We start from the raw sequence: 18,812 nt of genomic DNA on the forward strand, positions 1-18,812 counted from the left end.
CCCCAACTCAAACAAAATTATTTTTTCATATTTAAAAAATAAAAAATGTGACTTCACAAGCATCTGTGGAAGAGAAGTTAGGCTCCTCTCCTCCGTTGCACGCAGAAGACGCAAGTTCGATTCTCGAGAGAAGAATATCGCCTTATTGTAATAATGTATCTCCCTTAGCCCGCGAAGGCCCTGATAGGTCAAGGCCGTCGGCCTCCTAAATTATCTACAATTGTGTTGTGGGGAATATAAAACTTTTACAACTTATCTTCACCGATACTCTAGATTTATCGCCTGAAGAAAACTGAAGCCTGAACTGAAAGCTCTGGTCAGGGGAAAATATATGATCTGCCTCCTGACGGTGGCATCCAATTTATTAACTCTTTCCTTGCATCGTTACGTTTAAAAATTGCTGTTAGCAATATTATGACATAAAAAGAGTTAACCATTATTATTAGTACTAGCTAGTAAGCCTACTGCTGTCTGTTCATATGTGTTTGGACACCTCATGAAATATGCCAAAGCATATTAGATTCTTTACTGTATAATTAATTCCAGGCCTACTCAAAATGTATGCATAATAGAGGGTTGATGTATTTTATCGCGGCATGCTCATTAATTGACAGTTTGCTGAACTTTCCTTCTCAACACGGTTGGGGGGCTGGTTTCATACAAACCTGCCAAACCTGCATCAAAAGATGATTTTTTTATCTAACAGAATACACATGCGAAAATAAGAGTAATACCGTCATTTTAGGGCACGCTGACCTTGGTGACCTATTTACCTTTTACTTTTATTGCGAACTGCCTGTTAGGTATGCTTTTGACACCTTTGGTGATAGCGAATTCCGAGAAGGGTGAGGTGAGCAACATTATCCTTTTCAGTCTTTGCCCATGATATGATGAATAATAAACTGTTGTATTGTAAGTCACCGGCATTGTGGTACCGGTAGCATAATAATAGTAATAGATCTTTAACGTATTAAGTATTAAAAACTATATTGCCTTGATTTTTTATATTTTTTTGTGTGTGTTTTTTTTTTACAAGTGAAAACTATCATATAGAGCTAACAGGTCTTTACAAAAATATTGATCTGCTAAGACAAATTGATACAAGTCACTGTGCTGGAGAGTTTATGTTCCATAGTTGAGGAGATATTTGACAATAAGTCGCCCCACAAATTTTTAACCGCACTGTAGTACACAACTTATTATAGACAGACATAATACAAATCGATATCGCAACAAAAAAAGAGAACTGTTTTGGTCAGGCTATCTGATGCTCATAACTGTAATGACATGTTACATCAAATATCACAAAATCGGATAGGAATTTAATTTTTATTTTTTGAAGGCTTGATACTGGCGTAAAAAGTATTAGAGATGCCAACTTGAAACAGATGATGTTGTTCAAATTTTGTCACTTGTAGAGATTTCCTGTCATTATATAGTATGCACATCAAAATCCCAAAGTGACCATCTAACATCTAAATTTCTTACAAGATTTTGCTGCTGTAATTGCACATAATTATGAAAATAACACCAATTACCTACGTTTTCATGGCACTGAAACTGAAATTAGGTAAATTTTAATTTTTGACCTGTTTGACATGTTTAGGGGTGCCAGGTCCTGGCAAAAACTCAGAGGTTCTTGAGTCTTACAGACATGGGAAATTTCGTGTATATATATAGGCTATCGATAGATTTCTAGAACTATCAGTTTCAGCTTTTCAAAATCTACTCTGTCCTTTACTGCATACTGTACACATCAAACCGTTATTCTCACGATCTTGAAAAACAAATTGCTTATTGTTTCTGAAGATCACAATCGAACTCAGATGAATTGTGCCTCGATGGTAGCTTTTGCCCCTAGATGGAGAAAAATCTGGCTGGCCCCGACTCAGTTTGCCTGAATTTAATTGGCAGTGTGCACTGGGTATTAAAAGGCATTCTTCTAGATGTGCACATTTTATTCACTTTATAAAAGCTGGTTCCAGGTGTAATACTTTAATAAGACAAAGGTAGTGATTAGGGTAGGGATAGGGCTAGGTTAACTCTTACCTAACCCTAACCCTACCCTCTATCTATTACTCTAACCGAAATCCTGGATGTCATGAGAACTACCTTTGTAGCTAACAAGAGAAGGATTTATAACAGCAACCCAAAATATAGTGGTGGCCTCTTGATATTCATAGTTTGGTCAAGTGAGGGAAATTCTCTTGACTTTTGCCATCTAAATTACCAGTATGTTTCACTTCATTCAGGCTTTTTTCATGGATATATTTGAAATTTCAGATGGTATCAGCTCAAAATATAGACAAAGCCCATATATTATACTTAGAGTAGCATTTTTTTTCTATCGTTTTCTACACCCCAGGGCGGTGATACTGACTGTAGTGTCTTTAGGTAGTAAAATTGTAAATGATTTGACTGCTGCTTTTTCTTTCCTAATCCTTACTATTGTCATTTTCCTCTACTTCTTTTGTATGTTTGTTACTCTCTTGTGACCTGCTATTTCTGGGGTGCCTTGATAGTCGAAGCAGACCTTGTGCTGTTGAAGCTAGAGAGGTGAGCAGTCTAAGTCTGATTCCCTGTAAAGACTTCTCTGTTGACACCCACCCCTTGGCACTCATATGACCTTATGCAGTTGCAAGCGCCGTAAAACCCTGCACTATAAAAGAAATATATATTTTGTTCTGTGAACTTTGCTTTAACCTGTTTAAGTGAGAGGCTGCCTCAGTGTTCAGATGTCAATGTATGAAAAACGCCAGGAGTTGGAAAACAACAGGGTTAAAAAGTGTTGCGTTTTAGGCTAGCTTCTGTATGCCAACTGAACTTTTTACCCGTATACTTGTGGTTTCGGATAGTCTCTCCTTCAGCTCAAAATAATAAAGACGAAACCGTCAATATATAAACTTTTGTCTTTTAGTAGCAGTTATGTTTTTCTGTTCTGTGAACTTTGCATTAACCTGTTTAAGAAAAGTGACGTTTGATTGGTCTCTGTACGTTGCAGGAGCACTGTCCTTGAGCATGGCACAACAATCAGGACCGCCTGCCTACAACATGGCCCAGAACTACCCTGCAAGCTATGATCAGACCCAGGATCCTTACAAGAATGGTAAGGCATTTTTGCACCATTTACATCTTGTAAAGTTACCTGGCGGTCCTTTGAATCTTGGTCTTTCAAGGAGCCCCCTTCCAGGATCGATGTTGTCTTCTCTTTGTCCTGTGCTCGACTTATTCTCACTCAGTGTCCAGCAGACGTCATAGGCGTATTTCCCGCTTCTTAATGTGACGTCTTCCAAGGGCACACTACTCCCTTAATTATACTGTCCCATTATAATAAAAAGAGTCATGTCCCCTGACATCACAACATTTCAGTGATTTCAGACTCTTTTTGGAGTGTGTGTGTGTGTTATAGGGGGAATGAGTAAGCTAGGGCAAAGTCGGCCAATAAGAAAGTCGGAACGTCGACTCAATGTTTTCGTTAAACTCTAAAAGTCGACTGTGACTGTGACTTTGACCATGACTCTACATAGAGTGAAGCTACAACTTCCTATGCTCTTATAGCCCACAGGGTCATAGGTTTTGGGCTGACTAGTTCTTTTTTTAGCTCTTCGACTTCTGGCTTCGGAAAACAAGCGTTGTGGGGTTACTGTTTGCCTTTAAAAGTTTGTTTCCGCGCAAAATTTATTTAATCTTACTTCGTTTTAAAAATCAGATTTGAGCTTAAAAATAATTCATATAACCTACATATTTAAGAGTAATGAACTATTTTGATCTCATAATGATTTACATGTCTTTTTGCTAAACCAAGTCTGATCTCTTGGAATTTGAACGAATGCTATAATATTACAGTGAAACCAACAAAATAATGGAAGACATCCAAGATAGCAATCATTAGTTTTACAATAATTGATCCAGTGACGGTGACTGCGACTGTCGCGCCAGCACTGCAATGCGATGCTGCAGGCCAGCCAGCCTCGCCTCGCACACACACATGCACACACACACGCGAGCGCACGCACACACACACACACTCACACACATACACACACACACACACACACACACACACACACACACACACACACACACACACACACACACACACACTAGGGCCTAGGTCTTGATCAAAACTTTTTTTTCTTGGCTTGCTCTAACTTCGCCGCACCCACCACTAACGTTGACGACTCCCCGTTGAAGGGCAGGGGAGGCTGGTCTTGATCAAGACTAGGCTAGGTAACTGAGAGTCGAGAGTCACAAGCGACTGGTAGATGAGGGTCTCAGCGTCGATCTTGGGCTCACAGTCGACAAGTAGACTAGTAAAGTCGATTTGGCCCTGGCCTAGGCATGAGGTGGTATCGCTAGTATGATCTCTTTGCTGTCCCTATTGTGTTTTAATGGGTGTGTCTGTCTTGCTCTGGTGACTTCAATGGCCTTGTGGTTAGTCTACTGGAACCGTAAGCGTGAGATTATATGAGTTCGGGGGTTCGTGCGTCAACTCAGTTTGATGTTGTCAGTTGTGTCCTTGGTAAAGACACTTTACACGAACCATCGAATGTCCCGTTTGGCTTGGCCCTTTTGGAAATGAACGTTAAACTCAGATTTCCCGCCTCTTATCCTAACAGTGCTGATAGGGACGCTAAACCTATACCATTTCACCATTTTTTTCTATCTTGCTTTGATCCAGCTGTATTTGAGAGTTGCAACATGTCTATGTGTTCGCTTTACCTCAAGCAAACAAAGTATATTTATGTGTATGGGTCATCTGAGGGTGACACTAATTGTTAAGTCATTGTTCGAGATAAGTAATCCATACTGTATTTATCTTTTGTTTGAAGAAACTGAGAATGTGTTTTTATGCAACACTATATACTATTTATGTGTGTATGTCTGTGCGTCGTGCGTGCATGTGTACCTACCATCTGATCAACACATCACATTCTCTTTCTTCCCCCCTTTCTTTCTCTCCCTCTCCCCTCTCTCTCTCTCTGTGTCTCTCTCTCTCTCTCTCTCTATCTCTCTCTCCCTCCCCCTCTCTCTCTCTCTCTTCCTCTCTCTCTCTCTCATGGTATTGCTCTTTTTCTTTCCCTCTCACTAATACACTCTCTGACTTCCTTACTACTTGAGTCACTTGCCCACTTTCGGCCTCAAGAGAAACTTCCTCTATTTTCACGACACTATCACATTGCACAAGTTTTGTTTTTAGCCGCAGCTAGAACATGTGAACGTACTAAGAGTTGTAAGTGGAGTGAAGCCTTTGCTGTCATTTTATGGCAAAAATGATGCAAAAATGAGTTGTTGGTTGTTGGTTTTTTTTGTTCATGTCTGACAAACTTTTCCTCAAATGTCAGTTACCTTCTAATTTTATAATTGGTAAGGATTTTTGCTTGTACACATTTTACTCACTCGCACATTCACACAAGACACACTCAGAGTGACCAGGACTATGATTGAATGCTAACGATTTTTAATTAACTGTAAGGTTTCATTGTAACAAGAAATAAATTCGTAATATTGACTAAAATTAGAGTTGTGTCCCCTTGGAGGGGGGGGACGGGTGGTGGTGGTTTGGCCAATCAAAAATAAAATTAGGTTTCCAAACCAAAAGGGGTCAATTCCGACTGTAATACACAAAGAAAATAAACTGATTTGTTATTTTTCAGAGCCATCCCAGGGTTCACATTACAGACTTTAGATTTTTTCCCCTCGTGAAAATATTACAAGCTTCCTGAATCACTTCCTTTTCATAAAATGCTTTGTGCTTGAGTAAGTCGACTGCTTCTGACAGAGACAAAAAGTGACTGCTGAGTATATGTACGTTGGTGTGTTGTCGAATCATTGAGTCACCTTTGGATAGAGAAGGGGGAAAATGATACTTGCCAGATGCACGCCATCTATGTTTTGAAGAGTATGCTGCAAACCTCCTAAACAAAAATTTAAAGAGTAAGGTTCACATACTGCCCATAAGCCTACTTAAAGAGGGTAATCTGCAGTTTTAATGCGTAATATACTATACGCACCGCGCACATCTGTGAGTAATGGGGAGCCCTGAGATAGCATGGAACAAACTTTTGGAAGCTCATACACGAGTATGATTAACCTTTAATGAGAATCATACCCACATCAATATATCTTCTTCTGACCGATCGTCTAGTACCATTTCACTTTCATCTATTGAACTGTCGCTCAAAATATTTGAGTCTTTTCTTGCTTTCCTTTTCTTTCCTTTCCCTTTACAAGCTTTCCTCATCTCCATCTCAATCCTCTTTCTTCTTTTTTTTAAAGTCTGTCTTCCTTCCGTTCTTTCAACTCCTCTTTCTGTATTTTTAACTTCTCTCTTTTTCTCTCTCTCTCTGTCCTTTTATACGCTTCTTTTCTTCACGTTTCTGTGCTTTCTCGATCTTTTTTTTTCTCCCTTTCCACTTTCTTTTCCATTCTTCTTTCTTTTTCCTCTTTTTGCTATGATTCTTTTTCTGAGACCAGTTTGGTTGTTTTAGAGGTATTTTTATTTGTCATCTGTGAAAATATTACAAAATATAAGGTTGAGGCAGAGAACTAGCTCAGTTTGTCTACTTGTTTGAGTATCGAGGCTACGCTTTTTAGGGGTTTTGGCTAAGCTAACATAGCCTTAAAATTGTTATGGTTCTATTTTTAGTAACATGTAAACAATAATAACATTGTTTCAACCATTATTACCATTGTACGTGTACTGCCTGTGATGTTTAGGGTGGTTTGTGGGTGCTCTGGTGTGGTTTCCTCCTTCTTTCCTATCAAACATCTGTCATCTTTATCTCTCCTACTTTTTTTTAATGTATGTTACTCTTTAGTAACCCCTCTAATCCTCAGCACTTATATGTCCTATTTTGTGTTGCAAGTGCCGTAATACTCTTACTAAAACTGAACCCTATGATGTTTAACTACTATCAGCGGCATGCAGGCCATAACAAAAAAACTTACTGTCCTTAGTGCGGCCAGTCTGGCCGCTTCTGGCCCAACACGAAATGTAACATGCAGCCACCCCCATTTCTCTTCAGTTTGCCTGAAAACTAACTACCACATTCATTACCAAGTATTTTAAAACATATCTATACCACCAAAATACATGTAAACATATATTTATATTTTCAAGAAAGAAAATGAAAAGTTCAACCTACCTGAAATTTTCGAAAGATGATGTTTCCTGACATATCAACTTTGACCTTTTGTGACTGCTTGCTGTTACCCGAGAGAGTCGACTGAATGCGACACGTGTTGTTGAACCCAGGGAAACTATTCTGCTAATTTCGAATGAATAAAGCCAGTGGGTGTGCAGTTATGTTAATCGGCCGCAACTTTGGCCTGGCTGCGAGGTAGGCAAGTGACTCGTAACCTATGTCCTCCAGCTTCTCATTAACTGAAACCAACTTGCTGTTGTCAGTTGTCAGCTTCTCCTCATCAACAACAGCTTCTACATTTATAACTACTTAAGCCAACTCGGAATTGTTAGGTTGTCAAACTTTCCTCATGAGCAACTACTACATTTGTAGCTACTTAAGCCAACTTGGAATTATCAGATTGTCAAACTTTTTTCATCAACAACAACAACCACAGCAGCAACAAGTATTTTGTTTGGATAATATTGGCTCATGAGTGTGTTTATCTGTGATGCCCACAGCTGCTGCTGGTGCATATGGACCACCACCGCCTCAATCAGGGTTTGCCCCACTCCCTCAATCAGGGTATGCCCCACCGCCTCAATCAGGGTATGCCCCGCCCCCTCAGCCTGGATATGCCCCGTCCCATCAGTATGGGGGTTACGGGCGGGTGAGCCCACAAGCATATGGCAGCCCTGGCACAGGATACAGTAACCCGACGGCGTACGATGCCCGTGGCAGTGACAATTCCGAGCCCGCTGTGCCCAAGGCTACCGATGACAGCGGCATGTTCAGTGCGGCGTTCTCCGACAAGGCCATTCGCAGAGGCTTCATTAAGAAAGTAAGTGAGGAGGATGGTGGCCGGTTGCTTCCTGTAACAAGGGGGTAGCCTGATTGTTGTTTTCTTTTTTAGCCAATATTTGAGGAAATCCTTTGACAGTTGTATGGTTTGCTTCATTTATTTTTTTGGTCTTGTATCTTTATTTGGTAATCTGTATGATAAATGTGGTATAATATTAATAATAGTGATAGTTTGTCAATGTCTGATGATGACCCAAGTGAAATAGATGGATTAAAAGTTTTGATGACTTGTGGCTTCTGCTGTGACCAATGAGACCATTTCTGGCAAAGAAAAGTTTGACATATTTTGACTGTTGAAAAGCTCTACTTCCACTTGTGGATGTGTGCGGCTTGCAGGCTTCTCTCTTGGTTTCGCTATATTGTAAGTAAAATGTTTTGATGTGGTAGATTTAGTTATTGTTAGATTGTTCAGAATATCAAAAAGAGACATCTCTTGGAAGTAGGCCTAAAAGATTTTTTGTTTCCAAGTACCCTTGATGATTTACACTAATGATGATGGTGCTGAGTAAATATTGAGGATGACAATGCGGCTTTTTCTGGATGTTAGTTTGGTTCTTCATTTGGTGCCTATGCTAGATTCCCTCAGGCTGTCTGAGAGGTTGGACACAAACCCTCATTCCCAACGTCTTTCATAGATTGACCAAAGTTTGGAGATAACATAAGAATCCTGAAAGTTCTGCCGAAAAATCAAGGGGGGCTACTTTTAAGTGATGACTGCGTTAATGTTATATTGTTTTCGTAATCCTGCTTTACCATCAGACTTCCAAGGCAAAGCAAAGAAAAGAGGAAGTTTGGATGATAGGTGCCTTGGCTTTTGTCAGTCCTACTGTATAATTTTTCTGGTGTTGTTTCAGTCTTGTCTGTTTTGTCTTCCAGAAATAGGTGACCACTTTCTTGTCCCTGCGCTTTGCTTTCTCACAAATCGAGTGAAAGATACAAAAGCTCTTCATGGGCGCTCTAGTGCCGTCTGCTCTTTCTTTCCTACCAAACGTCTATTATTATTATCTCTCTAGTTCTTTTTTTTGGAATGTTACTGTCTATTGAGGCCTTTAATCTTTGGGACTTACATAACATATGTATGCTGCACATATGCATTAAAACTCTAAGTGCTCATCTGTTTCCAGGATCTTCTTGCAAAGTTTACTAATGTTGTTAGAGTACTTTTTTTTTATCTGTCTGTGTTTTAAAAGTTATTATTATCTGCGATTTGCTAATTATACACAATTGTCTTTTGTCTTGTTGACAGTATGTCAGTGATTTTTACTAGCAGTATGTATGTGTTTTTTGTATGATCTATTTGTGTTGTGGCAATTTGTGCCTGTGTTTTACTGACAATATTATGTCTGTGTTTTACTGACAATATTATGTCTATGTTTTGCTGACAATATGTCTGTGTTTTGCTGACAATATGTCTGTGTTTTACTGACAATATTATTATGTCTGTGTTTTGCTGACAATAATATGTCTGTGTTTTGCTGACAATATTTCTGTGTTTTACTGACAATATTATGTCTGTGTTTTGCTGACATTATGTCTGTACTTTTCTGCAGGTTTACTTGATCCTTTTCTCCCAGCTGCTGGTCACCTTTGGCATTATCTGCCTCTTCATTTTCGTGTAAGTAAACACCTGAGAACGAATGGTTAATAAACCTGGGGGGGCGGGGGGATAATTTATCCCAAAGGGCACCACCAGAAGGTTAAAACATTCCATGATAACACATATCCGCACATCGTCAATGTCGTAAGCCTGTTTGTGTACTTTTATGCTGACACAAAAAATTAGTTTCTGTTTTGTTGTTCGTATGAGGAATCATAAAAAGCAACAACAAAAATTGTAAGTCTTGACCATAGCATTAAATTGCATTTTGGTAATATTGAAGATTCATCTTTGGTAGAACTTTGGGAGGGTGTAAAAATAAAAAATACTCAAAATTTGGACTTGCATCGATTGCTTGCGACAGCAATGACATGCACACGTATGGTAGTATGTTCTTTGATGTATGTCCGCTTTGTTTCCTTCGTTTTTTTGCTCTACACACAGATAAGAGCCAAATGTTCCACCTTTGAAAAAAGACTTACCCCCCGGGGAAGTGCCACTGACTGTAGTGTCTTTAGGCCATTCCCAAAGGGGGGATATTTCTCGTTCAAGCACAGTAGAATTGTAAATGGGCTGATTCATGTCACGCTCATAACTGTGCCTGATCTACAACAGGGAACTGCTGCTTTTTTTCCCCTTATCCTTACTATTGTCATTTACCTCTACTTCTTTTGTATGTTTGTCACACTCTTGTGACCTGCTATTTCCGGGGTGCCTTGATAGTTGAAGCAGACCTTGCACTGTTGAAGCTAGAGAGGTGAGCAGAGTAAGTCTGATTTCCTGTAAAGACTTCTCTGTTGACACCCACCCCTTGGCGCTCATATGACCTTATGCAGTTGCGAGCGCCGTAAAACCCTTTATTATATATATAAAAAAGACTTGTTTGTGTCTTCGTGGGAGTCTGTCCTCCAGACTCAAAGATAGGAAAAGAAGTGTCTTTCTTCAATGTGTTGTTTTTTTTCAGAGAACCAGTGAAGAACTGGGTACAGAATGATGGCTTGTGGTTCTACATTTGTGCTTAGTAAGTATCACAGTTAAGTTTTGTTTACCTTTATAGCCATAAGCAGTAAAAGAACATTGGCTGAGATCTGTAGCAATGTATGACTTTATCTGTTGCTTGCACTGTATGCTTCCCAGGAAGCCAAGAATGGTTCCGAGTTCCGAGTGTTCAAGCTTCTGCTTGGGTAATAATAGGATCGTAAAGTACACAGAGCTTGTTGTTGATTGGGGATGTGCGCTATACAAATGTAATATATTATTATTATTATTATTATTATTATTATTATTATTATTACTTTTCTTGTTGTTGTTATGTAGTTATTATTATTTTCCTTTTATTATTATTATTGTATTACCATTATTATTACTACTACTATTGTTATTATTATTATTATTGTTATTATTATTTTTATATACTGACAGTAAAATTATACAGGGGTTTGTGAGGAAGTGTTATTATATTCGTATCTATTTTGATGATAAGACTTACTAGTAATGAACCTGTATGCTTTTACATTTTTAAGAGTCTTTTTACCAAATTTAAAAAAAGCACCTCATCATACTGGGTGGTAACGTCGATTCAAAGCACCATGTCTCAGTGACGTAAAGTAAAAGAAAAGTTGCTCCTTGTGTGTTTTTTTAAACTGGTTGTAATATGTGTGTCACAATAACTTGTTGTAATATGTGTCACAATAACTGGTTGTAATATGTGTCACAATAACATGTAATATGTGTCACAATAACTTTAATATGTGTCACAATAACATGTATTATGTGTCACACTAACTTGTTGTATTATGTGTCACACTAACTTGTTGTAATATGTGTCACAATAACATGTAATATGTGTCACAATAACATGTAATATGTGTCACAATAACTTGTTGTAGTATGTGTCACAATAGCTTGTTGTAATATGTGTCACAGTAACTTGTTGTAATATGTGTCACAGTAACTTGTTGTAATATGTGTCACTTGTAATATGTGTCACAATAGCTTGATGTAATGTGCGTGTTAGTACATGTAACTTGATGTAATGCATCTTAAGCCTATTCCCGTGTATTTACGGGATGTATCAGCAGCCCTGTGGCCTAATCCTGTATATTTACGGGATGCGCTTTAGCGACTGATATCTCCAGTGCTTTTCAGTTACAAGCTATGGGAAACAGCCAACCCACGGTTGACCCACTTGTTTCTTTTCGTAAAAAATTTGATGAAGTTATATGTTATACTTTTTGAGCTGTAACAGATAGTCAGTCTCCCGTACAGTTTGGAAGAGGAGGAGGAACGGAGGGATCAGAGAACAAACACAAGGGCAGGAAAGCCCGGCCCTTTCTACCAGCTATTGTGATTGGCAACACACGATCTTCAAATAGCAATGTAAAAGAACTGTCAACATACTGTCGCCATTTTAATGAATACCATGATGTTTCGTTTCTTGTGTTCACCGAGACATGAATCGAATCCACGATAGCCGATTCAGCAGCACACATCGACGATTTTCAAATTTTTGCTTCAACCGAACTTCTGCTGCCGGAAAGACCAAAGGTGGCGGCGTGTGCCTCTGCTCTATATAAACCACTGCTGGGCACACCATAGCAACATCATGCTAAAGGAAGCACTATGTACCCCAAACATTGAACACTGAACTGTCAACGTGAGGCCTTTCTACCTGCCCAGGGAGTTCACTGGTGTCCCCATCAACATGGTCTATATCCCTCCCCAAGCCATGGAGAACGACACTATCAATATCCTTGGGTGTCGCTTTCGCTACACGGCGCACCGGCGGTGGAATTTTAGTTGCCGCGGGGGGGTTCCCCCCCGGGCGCCTTATAATGTCGGGGTCATAGGGGTCAGCTCCCTGTCGCCGCTCTGTCTGGGCCGACTTAATTTTTGGTACTTTTCAACGTACAATTTAAGATGTATCCTTGTATTTATGGTAATTCTCATTTAGTGCACCCAAAGCATGCATTTCTGCTCTTGAGACTCAAAAAAGAACGGACGTTGTAACTTGTCTGGTTAATTCGTTAAACACGCTGGAGTCGGCAATGCTAAATTGTAATTTTTTTTGGACTCTTATTGCTTCTGTCCACAGCGCCACTTTCCTTGTGCTCTACATCGCCCTCGTCTGCTGTCCATCTGTCAGGTGAGAGTGCGTGTGTTTGTGTGCACAGGCACGTTAGGTGTAGAGATGGGTGATATAAATCCAAAGATGGAAAAAGTTTTTGTTGTTTTCCCGGCTGGTAGTCGAAATTGTTGGGGGGTTGGGGGTTGGTTTTTTTCTTGATGGCGGATAACAGGAGATAAACAGATGATGGATATAGTTTTGTTCTTTTCCAATGATAATCAAACTTGTTGTCATCATGGCAGTAAAGATACTTTTTTAAAGTCAAAATAAATTGAGATCTACGAATTTTGTGATACTGAGTTTATTATTTTGCAAACTGGTACTATCTGACTTAATTTTTTTTAATCCTCTTTTCTTGTTAGAATTAATATAACAAAATATTTTGTGTTGTCCGTGTAATGCATTCTATAGACATGACTATGAATGAGCGTAGCTATTAGACTCCCAGTACTTTTAGCAACCACACAAGACAAATGTTACGGTCAATTTTGTTTTTTTGTTGTTTTTTTACAGAAAGAAGTATCCTGGTAATTTCATCTGTCTGGGAATTTTTGTAAGTGATGTTTATGTCTGTTGTTCGATTTCTGTCAAAAATCAGTAAAAAGACTAAGGTCATAACCACATACAAGTAGATATCACTAGAATGGCATCCATTATGCATCACCTACTAAGTCACAGTCTTTATAGCAGATACATTTGAGGGTGGTTGGCAGGTACTTTGGTGTGGTTTGCTCCTTCTTTCCCATCAAACATCTATCAACCCTGTCTCTCCTCCTCTTTTGTGTTTGTTATTCTCTCGTAACACCTCTAGTCTTCGAGGTGATGTTGGTAGCCTAGTGGTTAGGCTACTGGACCCATAATCTTGAGCCGGCAGGTTTGGGAGTTCAAGCCTCAGCTTGGTCCAGCATTGTGTCCTTGGGAAAAGCACTTAACACAAATTTCCCATTTGGCCGAGTCCTTTCGGAGATGGACGCTAAACTCAGAGGTTCCACCCCTTAAACAATCTAAAAGTTCTGCTAGGGCATTAAAACATTACCATCTCACCATTTTCTTTTATAAAATAATATCCTTATTGTGTTGCAAGTGCCAAAAAACGCTTACTTAAACATAAAAATATAGCAGACATGAAGATATTTAGTTACAGATCTGCCAAGTACTTGGACAAAATAGGAACTGTCCAATATTTTTGGGCGCAGATTCTTAATTTATCCTTAATTTATCAAACAAAATCTCAGAACCCAGATCAAGTTTGTTTAAAATCTGACTTATTTTTTCTTGAGTTCCGTTTTTGTCAGGTTGTGTGCAACATATTGTAAATAACGTGAAAGTATGTATTTTTGTCTGCAGTATCTGTGTGACTTATCATAATTTATGTGAAAACATACATTTTTTGGTGGGTTTATTGGTATGTATTTACTGTACATGTTTATTTTCCTCCGTCAGTTTGTTATGTAATGTTAGTCTACAGGGGTTCAGGTAACTTTGATCATTTTTCTTAAATTCCTACTTTTGGGGGAAGTATTAATTGGAGGAAAACTCCTATTTTTGGTTCTGGGGTGGTTGGCAGGTTTGAAATTACAGTCAAACCTGTGTAAGACGGAATCGCAAGGGAGCGGGGAAAAAATTGCGTCTTAGACAGGGGAATTTAAGGGGAGGGGGAGATGGGGGGGGGGGGGTTCATAGGCCCAGCCGTTGGGATCAAGAATCGCAAGTCCAATCGGTAAGCAGTGGTCAAAACGTCACACCTTTCAGCTGCTATCCTGTCTGATAATGACATGCGTCAGTCTTACGTATCCAATCACCACCAGTGCTTGCCTTTCATAGAACCACTGTTTGACCTATTAAAAACAGAAACGTTTGAACATCTCCTTTGTTTCCACCCTTAGTCCCGCCCACAATGCCACCCCTCACTGCCATCATTGTAACCACCATTCGAGGAACTCTTTTCTCGGCTGGCGTACGATCAGGGCCCAGGCATTGGTCAATCTAATTTCACACCTCTGGCTTCTGGCTACGCAGGAAAGTTTTCGTAGTGGCTCGCTACTCGAGCACTCTCGCGGGCAGTCGTGAAATGCCACACCCACACTACACTGACCATCTGCATCGCTCAGGGCTCACATGATGGGGTAACGTCTACCCCCAAATAGTACCCCTACTTCCTTTCCTCGCCTTGCGGCATGGCCATAGCGAAAGAAACTTAAAACAAGCTGTAACCTCCTTGCCATGGTGTTAAGGTTAGAGCCGGCGGAACCAAACTTGCGAGTTTTGTTTCAAATCAGAGCTGAGCGGACAAAGCGTTTTCCGTCTTAGACAGGTGAAATCCTCGATAGGGAGCGGATTTTTCTTTCCGTTTCCGCGTTGGACAGGTTTCCGTTTTATACAGGTAATTAAAGAGAGATATATCAAGGGGGGAGCGGGGAGATTCCATTAAGACAGGTTTCCGTTTTATACAGGTTTCCATTAAGGCAGGTTCGATGGAACATTACTCATTTTTTTGTTCATAAAATTCTGTTGACATCCAGTTAATGGTAAAGCTGTTAGCGCATAAGAAAATTGTATGGTTGTTCTTGACAAAGTTCTTTTTTAAATTTGTAAATACTTGTTATTTATGTGCTTATCGCACTTTTCCTTTTGTTGAAACATTTCATTCTTGCATGAGGGTATCTGTTGTGGCCCAAACCGTAATTTATCAAACAGAATTTTACGTCATTGTTTTGAAGGGATGGCCATTGCATGTTAGACTATCAGCACTATGTACATGTATGTGATGAGACCAGTTGGTCAGGAATGAATTCTCAAAATCCCCAGCATGTGTTACCAATCTAATGTTGTAATGTTGTTAGTATCAATTCAGCCTCCAGTATATAGTTTATATTAATTTAGGATTTTTCTGCTCAGAAAGCATGGTTGTTTGTTCATGGTGGCCTCAAAGTAGCATTATGGCTAAGTATTTCCTGAACATATCCTTTCTGCTTCTTTGTAGTTTATGGCAAGGGTGTACAGCAGTATACTGTGAGACAGATGGCTGTCTTTGGTGTAATTTGAAGTGGCACGTGAAGAAAAGGTTGACAAAGATCCGGGTTATTTTATCTGATTTCCCTCCCCCCCCCCCCCTCCCCCCCCAAATCTTACAGACACTGGCGTTCTCCTACCTGACAGCCACCATCAGCAGGTAAGATTGGGGGCTGATATGTATGTCCACATATATTATATTGTGCCTTTCGTGGTGGTGGTGGTGGGGGGCTGTCCTTGAGGATGTTTGATGGATGTTGGGGTATGATCCAACCCTTTTACTTTTTTAAAATCAATGTTACTGTACTCATTGATTGTAAATGTTTTTTGCCCTCACAGACACTCTCTAGATTGGTTAGAAACTGAGGTACATAAGTAAAATCACTTCCCAGTGCAGGATTCAGACTCACATGTCCGTGTGAGGCGATGTAAATCTAGGAGCTGTCCCCTAAGTGCTGAGCAGCTTGGGGCTCTAATAGTTCAGGTATAGATCAAGTGCTCAGTGCAAGACTCCGTCTTATGTCACTTTTCAAAATGGCATCTGGCACTAAACAATCGAAATGTTTGTGTCGGTGAAACCTGTGAGGAACCCCGTACCTGGTTAAAAATTGTGTGCTTGACGGGACACCTGACGTACTTCCTGTGGTGGTGACTAGCACTAGCAGCATTTTAAAAGGTGAAGAAGTAAAATGCATACCACATTTGTGGGTGGTTGGCATGTGCTCTGGTTTGGTGTGCTACTTCTTTCCTATCAAACATCTGTCGTTTTTTTCTCTCCTCCTTCTTTTTTGTATTTGTTACTCTCTTGTAACACTTCTAATGTTCAGCACTTACTTACATGACCTTATTCTGTTGCAAGTGCCGTAAAACGGTTACTAAAACTAAAATACCACTCTATTGAGAAGTTATGATTTACAATAAGAGTGTACTCTAGTAGTTAGGCTACCGGACTCATAATCATGAGATTGCAGGTTCAAGGATTCGAGCCTCAGCTCGGTCCGACCATTGTGTCCTTGGGAAAGGCACTTTACACGAATTTCCCACTTGGCTCGGTTCTTTCGGAGACGGATATTATACTAGGAGGCCCCCGCTTCTTAAATTAAATAACCTAATAAGATAGGAGCGTTGAACCTATACCATTTCATCGTTTTCACCAATAGAGTGTGCAATGTAGAGGTACAACAATTTAGAGGTTCCCTTTAGACACAATATTACCATAATGCAGAACATACAAACACAGCAGCACTTTGTCTGATGTCCTTCCTTGGAAAGATTTTTGTTGTTGTCATGTAATAGACTAAAATTCTTTGTCTTCATTTTTCTAATGTGCTGACATCAAATAATGAGTTGTTTGTTTAAAGGCTGTCTTTGTTAGTTTTAGAAAATACTAATGCTATCAAAACTACGGTGAAGTTATAGGATATCATTTTAAGCTGAAAAATATTAAATTCAGAATTTTGATTTTGTATAGATGGCATATTATCTTCTTTGAAAATTCTTTCTTTTTGATGATGAAAATGATCAATCTTCCCTTCCAGACAAGAGCTCTTTTGACTAAAAATAATGTGATTAAGACTTTTATGTACATATTGAAACACTTTTTTTTTCTCTCTCTCTCTCTCTTTCTGTCTCTATCTCTTTCTTTCTCTTTTTCTGTTCAGTTTCCATGACACAGGCATCGTTTTGATGGCAGCAGGCATCACAGCAGCTGTGTGTTTGGCCATCTCCATTTTCGCCATGCAGACCAAGGTAAGCACTTTTATTTGTGGTGTAGGGCTTAGGCTTTTTGCTATTTACCTGAGGTCGATTATTAATTGTTTGGGTTGGGGGGAAGGGGGATTTTTTTTATTGAATATCTGTCTTTTACTGGGATGTTGTGTCCCTCTCAGCTGGGATTGGCCCTGACAGGCAGTTGTAAGCCCACCTCCTTAATGTGTCAATAGAGGTGTAAAAAAACACCTACATTTCATTTTAGTTTTACTAAGGTGAGTCATTAGTGGAACAGAGTTGATTGTGTTTGTCCATCTTCATTTTTTTGCTATACAGACCTAGGTACGGTAAGCACTGAGGGAAGACTTGATAAGTGGGCTCTCATAGCTGTCGTGATGTAGTGCGTGGCAGAGTCAGTATCAATGCAATGTTTTTTTACAGATGATGCTCATTTGAGTTTATCCACCATGCGTTTAATTTTCCATACGACAGTTCATCAAAGAACAGTTTTGTGTGTATTGTTCACAGAAAGACACGGACTGGCATTTCCTGCATAGATCCATTTAACAGTTAATAGATGTTATGGTTATTTTACCATTGATTAATGATTTATATATGTATGTATGTATGTATGTATGTATGTATGTATGTATGTATGTATGTATGTATGTGTGTGTGTGTGTGTGTGTGTGTGTGTGAGTGTGTGTGTGTGTATGTATGTATGTATTAGCTGGGTACTTGTTCGATGAATGGACTAAAAAGAATCGATTCTCATGTCATTGTGGAAACAGTGCGCACTGCTTGTGAACGGAAACTTCACTTGTTTACAGTGGCATCTTAGTAGATGGACTTTCCCAAGATTAGATCTAAACAAAACAAATGAAAGACTGAAAATTAAACTAGACTACAGTGACTCCAGACTCATTAATATAACTGTGCACCTTTTAAATGATTCTGAACGACCGTTAATTTTGTCTAGTTTGAAAGTTATATGGATTGAAAGTTTTAGGCGACCAAAGTGACGAACTTTCACAAATATAATGTTTTTGTATGTATGTACGTATGTACGTATGTACGTATGTATGTATGTATGTATGTATGTATGTATGTATGTATGTATGTATGAATGTATGTATGTATGAATGTATGTACGTACGTATGTATGTATGTACGTACGTACGTACGTACGTACGTACGTTACGTACATACGTACGTACATACGTACGTACATACGTACGTACGTATGTATGTATGTATGTACGTATGTACGTATGTACGTACGTACGTACGTATGTATGTATGTATGTATGTATGTACGTATGTACGTATGTACGTATGTATGTACGTATGTACGTATGTACGTATGTATGTATGTATG

General features: G+C 39.3%; 1 protein-coding gene across 1 annotated transcript in view; it reads left to right on the forward strand.

The window, feature by feature from the left end:
• The window catches only part of LOC101849932 (protein lifeguard 2), a gene marked incomplete in the record, with an annotated part of 33,993 nt that overhangs the window by 6,383 nt on the left and 8,798 nt on the right, over window positions 1–18,812 (forward strand). The window contains 8 exon segments of the mRNA XM_035970062.1: window positions 3,002–3,106; window positions 7,649–7,968; window positions 9,539–9,603; window positions 10,550–10,606; window positions 12,680–12,730; window positions 13,226–13,265; window positions 15,847–15,884; window positions 17,386–17,473. Coding sequence (XP_035825955.1) covers window positions 3,019–3,106; window positions 7,649–7,968; window positions 9,539–9,603; window positions 10,550–10,606; window positions 12,680–12,730; window positions 13,226–13,265; window positions 15,847–15,884; window positions 17,386–17,473 — 747 coding nt within the window.

This window comes from Aplysia californica, unplaced genomic scaffold, assembly GCF_000002075.1.
Source record: "Aplysia californica isolate F4 #8 unplaced genomic scaffold, AplCal3.0 scaffold00215, whole genome shotgun sequence".
Classification (NCBI taxonomy): Eukaryota; Metazoa; Mollusca; class Gastropoda; order Aplysiida; family Aplysiidae; genus Aplysia; species Aplysia californica.